This window comes from Pinus tabuliformis, chromosome 6 (genome assembly GCF_031772625.1).
Source record: "Pinus tabuliformis cultivar Carrire ecotype Pingquan chromosome 6, CPIR1, whole genome shotgun sequence".
NCBI classification, from domain to species: Eukaryota; Viridiplantae; Streptophyta; class Pinopsida; order Pinales; family Pinaceae; genus Pinus; species Pinus tabuliformis.
Window position 1 is genome coordinate 1040005025 of NC_142292.1, and position 8261 is coordinate 1040013285.

The window sequence follows — 8261 nt, forward strand, 5'->3', positions numbered from 1 at the left end:
GGACATGGCTTGAAAGTTGAGCCTTTCAAGCCCTGAAGGCTCCCCAATAGAGACAAAGTTTCCATTTGTCCTATGATACTTTTTTATTCTACCCCAAAGACAATGCCTTTGAGAGAGCAAGATTTGAGATCACGTAGATTCATAGGCATCCAAACTTTAAGGGGAGTTTATTTTACAATGGAGGCCCCAAAATTCTGACCACAAGTGCAAGGTTTCATTTTCATTGATTGGCAAAGAACTTTAGTATTTTTGAAGATGCTTTCATTCCTATCTATCCAAAGTTTCCACCAAATGTACTTTGGCAAAGCTCCCCAAATTTATTTGAAAAAAAATATTTTTGGATGAATATGTCAAAATATTGCAATAAACATGAGAAGAAAAGGTCTTGGAGTTAGCACGGCCAAATCAACATATTAGACAAAGGAAGAAGAGCAATGACCCAGACCTCTTTGATATAAGATGTACTATGATGCTTTTAATAAGATTAAAAATAGAACATTTTTATATATAGACATGTGAAATTTATATAAAATATAAATAGTATTATAAAGTCTTTAAAGCATAGATCCATTTCAACTCCTAATCTATCGAGTGTTGAGATGCATCAACTCTCTCAAAGTGCAAATCTTTCCTCAAATCCTACACTCAAAAAGAGTTTTACATCTTCAGAAATTTGAACCTTCTAGAGACTTGTAGATCTAGAATTAAGACATATCTATGTTGGTTCTTAGAATAAGCATAAACCACATAGTAGTGAGGGCAAGAAGGTAGTCATCTTAGTGAGTGCAATAAGGTAGTGTTACCATTATGATATAAAAAGTAAAAATTCGAATAAATACACATCTAAGTCATAGGAGTGGGTGCAAAAAGGTAGTCATCCTAGTTTATGCAATAAGGTAGTCATCCCGTTTATGCAATGTTAATACTATGGTATAAAAGGTGAAGATTTAAATAAATACACATCAAGTCAAGCCTTTGTAAGGTTTGCGTACTTCTCTTAACAAAATGGGCCTTTGTAAGGTTTGCGTACTTCTCTTAACAAAATGGGTTTGTAAGGTTAGAATGACCACTTCAATTGGGTGTTTGGAAGAATGACCACTTCAATTTAGCATGTTGATGAACTTATTAGGTATGTGTTAAATAGACTTAAGGAAGTCAGTATTTTTAATTAAAATTCAACAAAAATCATTCTCGAATGATGAAATAAAACAACGAAAACGATGAACTTATTAGGTATGTGTTCAATAGACTTAAGGAAGTCAGTATTTTTAATTAAAATTCAACAAAAATCATTCTCGAATGATGAAATAAAACAACGAAAACGCTAACCGTTTCTGACAAAAGAAAAACAGAAAAGTGAGAAGTAAATCCAACTGATGATGCATTTTACTTGGAGATTTTCTCCGGGTTTTTGGTAACTATTTTCTGGTGTTTCCTTAGTTTCCTGTAATTTGCAAAGGATATTCCAAGTTTCATGTCTTCATTAGAAACTTGACATTAAGATATTTGGAATTTTTTTTTTTTATTAGTCCGTGCGAAATGAGAATTCTAGTAATCAATTTCCCTCTTGATTATTATTAGTCTAGCATTGATCAATGCAATTTATGCTTTAAAAAATAAATATTTACTTTTTATTATTAAAAACATCATTTTCCAAACATTAGATTGGACTATAACTTCAAGGTATTATTGGAGCTTTTGCACAATATAATACTATGTGGATAACTGCCTCACATATTTTATGTCATAATTTATGGATATGGTTGCAATATCCATGCATGATTTTTAGATATTTGTGGAATGATCTTTTATTTTCAAACTTTGCAAGAAAACCATCCAAAAATAAAATCCCTGAAAATAGTTCATACCATGAGTTACTTTCAACCACAATTTAAGCAAGTCTTTGCATAAAAAAATTTGAATAGGAATAAGATGTAAATAAATATACTAACCAAGAATTATTTCCCAATATTATTTATGTTTCCCTCAACACATTTGTAGGAGTAAAATAGTAAATATGTATACTTAATAGTGGTTACTACCCAGCAAAATGCATGTAAGTCTTTGTGCCTTAGCAAGCAATTAATTTATCCACTTCACAACTCAATTTATCTCAATATATTGATTCCTCTCAAAAACAAGACTACAAGATTCGATTTGCCTATTGACCACTGTTGATTTATTGATTTAATATTGACCCATGCAAGTTTTAAGTTTTTATGCAATTTTCCCACCAACACTTGTTTTCTTTAATAAACATTTGGCAACAGATTGTTATTACTATATTGCTCCCATTCATGTCTTATGCCACCTACTTTGGTATGCCTAAGTTTTTTCTTTTCCAACACCATTGAACTTTGTGTAAATACCAACCCTTTGGAATCTTAGTCTGATTGCAGCCTTTTATGGGGTGGTGAGTCATGGATACCCTTTCAGTAATACACGCTCATGCATGGTCACTAGTACCAGTTTCTTGCAAGTCACGAGCAAATTTTCAATTTTGAGACAACGAAAGAATCATCTAAAATTATAAAGCATACAAGATAAAACTGATCATGTTCACAGTGAAATATCAGATCAGTTATGGTGATATTCACCTTCGATTTAGAGCTTCCATTTTGGAGTTTAAGTGGCAACTGAATATCCTAATGTAATTGTTAAAGGAATGGGAATGAAGAATATTTGAGTAGGACTTCTAACAAATTGAACAATATCCATCCAAAAACAGAATTCATCTACTATTACTATATGTTTTTGATCAAATATTACGCTAAAATCTGGTGGCTTGTGAAGATAATTCTCTTCGATTGAAGGGAAATGCCTACTCAAATTACTTTCCTGGACATCCTATTTGATTTTGGGACGAAGATAGTACTCTGGTTCATTGAAGAATTTGACAATTGTTTCTGCTTTCCCAGGACAAAGATCGGTGCTCTCCAAGATGGCCTTTTGAGATGCCTTGGATATAGCCTTAATTGACCCTAAACCCTGCATAAGCTTTACAAAATATGCAATGCCCAGAGTCAAATTAAAATAAATGCTGAACTTAAAGAACCCAGTTATTTCATCAATCTACCGGGCAATCGATACAAAGCACTTGAGAGATTAGAAGTAATTTACCGTGTGTGCATCATGGGTATCAATCCCAGGTATGGCGGTTAGTGCTGTAATGCAAGCTTCGACACTTCGAACGGATTGCTCTCGCTTCAGAACAATGCGAAATGCCAAAAATTACAAGCAAAATTTTCAGTACAGTTCAAAAATTTGTCCTCGCCTATAAATGTGAACAAGGCTAACAGGGTTTGAAAAAAAAGTAATTAGGGTTTCGAAAAAAGGTTACAAGTGTTCGAAGTCCGTAGATTTGGGTTTAAGCATAGAACAAGAGCAGGGGAAGCTATATACGATCCATAAATATAATTTGGGAACATTATTGTTTAAAGATATGCAATTGTGACTTTGAATTACATATTCTTTTACAGGAAACTTGAAAGTACAGAAATACTGACCTCAATATTGATCTTACTGTGAATATTATTATTTAAAGATGTGCAATTGTGACTTGAATTACACATTCTTTTACAGGAAAGTACGGAAATACTGACCTCAATATTTATCTTTGCAACAACATCATGCCGTTTAATTTCTGTTAAAACAACATGGTTGAAAAACTGTTAAATAATGATTCGTTACCCCGCTTTCTTTCAAAGACAGATCAAACTGGACTAAGTAACATTTCACACAAAGGGCATTTGATTTCCTTACTTTACCATTGAAAGAAAGTAATGACAAAAAGCAGTCTGAAACAGAGAAACATTAAAAATCAGACAAAACCACCTCCTGATTTACTGGCATGTTTGAAATGTCCATAAAACAGGGATGGACTATAGGCATTGTCGAATGGCTCGTCTAATAAGGTTTTATCATATTTGCCATCAGCATGACCTTAGGGAATTTTAATTAAACGGGAGAAGCAATCCTGAGACACTATAAAGAAATTTGGGTGAATAATCTTTATTCCAACTATTTGGAAATGAAAACTTGAGTGACATACCTCCATGGACAAGTGCCAGTTTCAACATCTTTTCAAACCCCATGGCTGCATTTTGCACTGGAATGAAAGTAGGCTTCCCTATGGCTAAACCAGATCTTCATCACAGGTCATTATTTATGAGTAATTTTTTAATTAATGGAACTTCAGACACCTTCCTTGGAAAGATTACAGAAATTTCAGGGCAGTTCATATACTCACTTGAAATACGAATCTATGAAGCGCTGGTTCTCGTCATTTGTCGTAATGGTGGCAATCACGTAGAAATGCCCAAATTGGGTTTTCATCTTCTCAATTCTGAAGCCATTCCGTTAGGCGAGTATAAAGATATTAAGAATGGTACTATAATCAAGCTGGCATGGAGATTCAAATCATCAAATTGGATTTATGGCAAACCTGCCAAAAGTTGCTGTAGTATCATCTGCAGATTCCCAGTTTGTGATGAAGATGAAAGCAATGGAGAGCCCGGCGGTATTGAAGATAAAGTCCTGAGAATATTATTGCAAAAAATTACATAATCTTTCATTTACGGACTCGTCCTTCCTCAGTTAATTAATCCAAGATATATATCCCCTGAATCATTTAAAATCATCACAACCCTAGTACTGGACATTGCCTTAGATGAATAGTAGAGATTCACAGGAATATCAGTAGAAATATTTGAAAAGAACGAGCATTTATATTAGTCTTACAGGTTCAACTGGAAGAAAGTTGAGTCGATATGAGGCTGCATGAAGCAAGGAAGACAAAGAATGGAGAAGATGCGGGTGCCGGTCTCTCCATTTTATATTCATCATGCAAACTCCACTATATTTGGCCATTTCTCTCAATTTGAATCTGAGACACTTTCTCTGGCGTGTGGTGTACTTACTCCCACTGGACCAGAGCAATTAGCTAACACTAACAATGGCCTGACTACGCAACATCCCGCCAACAGAGAAACAAATATTTCTTGTTTTATAGGCAATGTCGATTGGAAAATATGTCATTGTGCGAATTGTTCAATTTTCAATACAAAATGGTGAAGTAATGAAAGCTCTTCGGAAATAAAGTTTATTCAATCTGTCACATATTTGCAGGATGACGTCTGAAATTAAGAACTCATAATAATACCTTTAGATTAATATCAAAGAGGGAAATGTTAACATGAATCTATTGTTCCTCTTTCAAAAAGATAGCAATGGAAATGAATAGAATCTTTTCCCATGGATGTTTCGAGAAAGGATAGCAATGGAAAATAAATATCGGAACATAATTTTTTTGGGAAGTTTTGAGAAAGCATACCAACGAAAATGAAATAATGGAAATGAATATTTTTTCCCAGGGATGTTTTGAGAAAGGACAGCAATGGAAAATAAATATAGGAACATAATTTTTTTTGGGAAGTTTTGAAAAAGATATCAATGAAAATGAAAAAGAAAAAGGAGAAAAGAGAATTTTCTTTGAAGGGAGGTAACTTTATAAATGAAATATAGGGAAATAAATAAATAGTGGTGTATGAACTATATTATTTATCAAGTATATTGGAAAACTAATTTTTAATGTATAAAATTGTAAATATTTTATTGAACTCTTAACAAAGAGTCAAGAAATGGATAGATGGAACATTTTATGATGGATTTGTGCGGGGAAAACTGGGATGAAAATTAAATTTTGCATTTCTTCAATTTAGAAGGTATTTTGCTTCCAAAATGTCATATAGAATTTCAAATCTTGAGTTTATTTTGATGTGGAGAACAATCATGTAAGATCTTCTAATGGAAAAGGCACAAAATGACAAAGAACTCATGGGAAAAGAGCAACATCTTAGCATAGATACACCACAGATAATTAAACGTTTTATTTGGCCTAGCTATCGATTAAAGGATCTTCTTTCCATGAATAGATATTAGTTCAATATAAATTATGAGAGTTGATCTACAATGTTGAGAATATGTATGCATCCCTAACTATAATTTGATATATTTTTTGCTTCAAATCCGTTTTCGTCAAAAAAGAGATTTTTATTTTTTTATTTTTTATTATTATTATTTAGCCACTTTGCATTACATCAAATTAGGATTACATAGACCAAAAATTTCTTGCTACTAGTCTTCCCTAAGGGAAACCAGACCAATAACATAAGTTCAAAGTCTTGAAGTTGCTAATACCTCATCTAACTACAACATATTGTAAATAGAAACTTATAAAAATAGGTTGGATGTGCCAAACCTTGCATACATCGACATGAAAAGACAAAAAAGACTACTGGTGTTGCAAGCAAAAAACCAGTGAATCATAACAACTATTGGGCAAAATCCCCTGGAATGATCTTTGATTTTTTGAAGGTATTTTCTTCCTTTTTTCTTGTGAACATTAATCCATCCCGAGAAGTTGTCAAGAGAAAATGACGTGAATACATTGGCTACATTTCCTTGAGGCATTTCCATTTACGAAGGATCTACAACAACGATTGCTTCATTATCACTGTTGGAGTGATCTTATTCATGAAGATGTTTATGCCCGCTCGTGGATGAAACTAGGATCATGGTTATATCTCTTTCTTCTCCATTTGAGGGATCCAGACGAGAGTAGGAAGATGGCAGAGGAGGAGGACAGATCCTAAAGTCTGTGGGATGAAATGGCACTGTGTGGGGCTGAGTTGAGGTTGAATGACTAGATTTGGTTGCAGATGCATGTTGTCTTGCATGTGAGCTAAGGAATGCTTAGATAATTTTGGGTCTTTCCATCCTTGATCCCTTTTCTTAGCATCACGAGCATGAGAATTCCCTTGAGAAGAGGGGTAGGCATTCTGAAGATGAGTTGGCTATTGACATGACCTACAATGAAAAGTTGTGTTCTATAATCCACCAGTTGTGAAAAGGTTATGTCATTCCAATTGACTAGTACCTTATCAAGCAACCTTTTGTTGAGATATATTTCAACACGGATGTGTGAAAATATTACAATACCCCTCCTAATTTTGTTTGTATCTATCTTAATAAAATTATGGAGAGAGTTTCCTACGAAAGCTAATATATTTGGAGTTAACAAATGATGGGAATATTAGGAAGTCTTACCCAAACTAGAGTGCCCAAATATGTCATGGATAAAGAGTTAAATTCAGGAAACCATGGCTGAAAGGAGAGCCCAAAATGGCCCCAAAACCAGGGTCCTTGAACAAAAAATATTTGATGATCCTCTCGATTTTTAAATAAACAACAAAGAAGCCCTTCGAACATAAATATGGATCAGTATTTGGGGATTAGGTTTGATGCACCCATTCCTAGAGTGAAAATGTTGATGGCCATGGACCATTAAAATATCATATTATGGCATTCCACTCATAGGTTAAGCTAAGAAGAGCAGATTAGAGGTCTTCCACCTCTATATCTAGAATATCTTCTGCTTGTTCTACCGTGAAGGCTAGCCTTGAGAGATCTCTAGGAGTCAGTTGTGAGATCCCTAGTTGTGAACCATCCTTAAAGGATTGTGGCTGAGAGGAAGAGGGTGCACCCTAACCTTTGGTTCCTCTGCTCACTCTTAACACTAGGAGGATTAAGGCATCCTTGCATATACCATAATATTTAAGCAATATCCATTCCTGAAGTTTCCTACCACCATGTAGGAGCCGCATTGAGATGAAAGGGATTCATTTTTTATCTTGGATTCTACATCTGCTCCACCTCATTCAAGGAATATGGCATTAGCCCACATCCAAGGCTTCATGATTTTGCACTGTCCCCTCACCCCCAAATGTCCCAAACCCCAAATTCATCTTTTTTTTGTAAGACAATCCAACCCCGCACCAATAAATCACCAAACAAGCCCCACACTAGATTCTCATACAAATCTGGTTGCAAGTAGATCCAAATTTCTACCCTCGGGCCCCAACCTGGACATACCTTTTTACTCACTTCCTCCACACATTATCCAAGTTATTTTAAATTTGATGCATTCCCATTAATGAACACGCACAAAATAACTGGATGTGCAGACTCCTAGATACATCCATCAGACCTAAAATGCATCTATCTTAGATATAGAGTCTTGCTAATAGTTCATTCAGACCTAGATTCAAATTCTAATCCTTATGATACTTAGACTTAGGAACTCTAAGGATATCAAGGAATTTTTCCACAATTTTTCTTAAAGTAGGGCATCACTAAGAACATCCATTTACAGAAATTAAATCCTTACTCAAACACTAAACATACCAAGCATTATGCATAAC

General features: G+C 34.4%; 1 protein-coding gene across 1 annotated transcript; it reads right to left on the reverse strand.

Moving 5' to 3' along the window:
* Positions 1–2568: 2568 nt before the first annotated feature.
* On the reverse strand, positions 2569–5055 carry LOC149262535 (DNA ligase-like protein). The gene is made up of 7 exons (XM_089385254.1): positions 4741–5055; positions 4445–4536; positions 4250–4345; positions 4052–4146; positions 3603–3643; positions 3121–3204; positions 2569–2997 (listed from the first exon to the last, which is right to left on the reverse strand). Exons 1-7 carry the CDS (start codon positions 4867–4869, stop codon positions 2848–2850), a joined length of 687 nt encoding a protein of 228 aa, XP_089241380.1. The 5' UTR covers positions 4870–5055; the 3' UTR covers positions 2569–2847.
* Positions 5056–8261: the final 3206 nt, after the last annotated feature.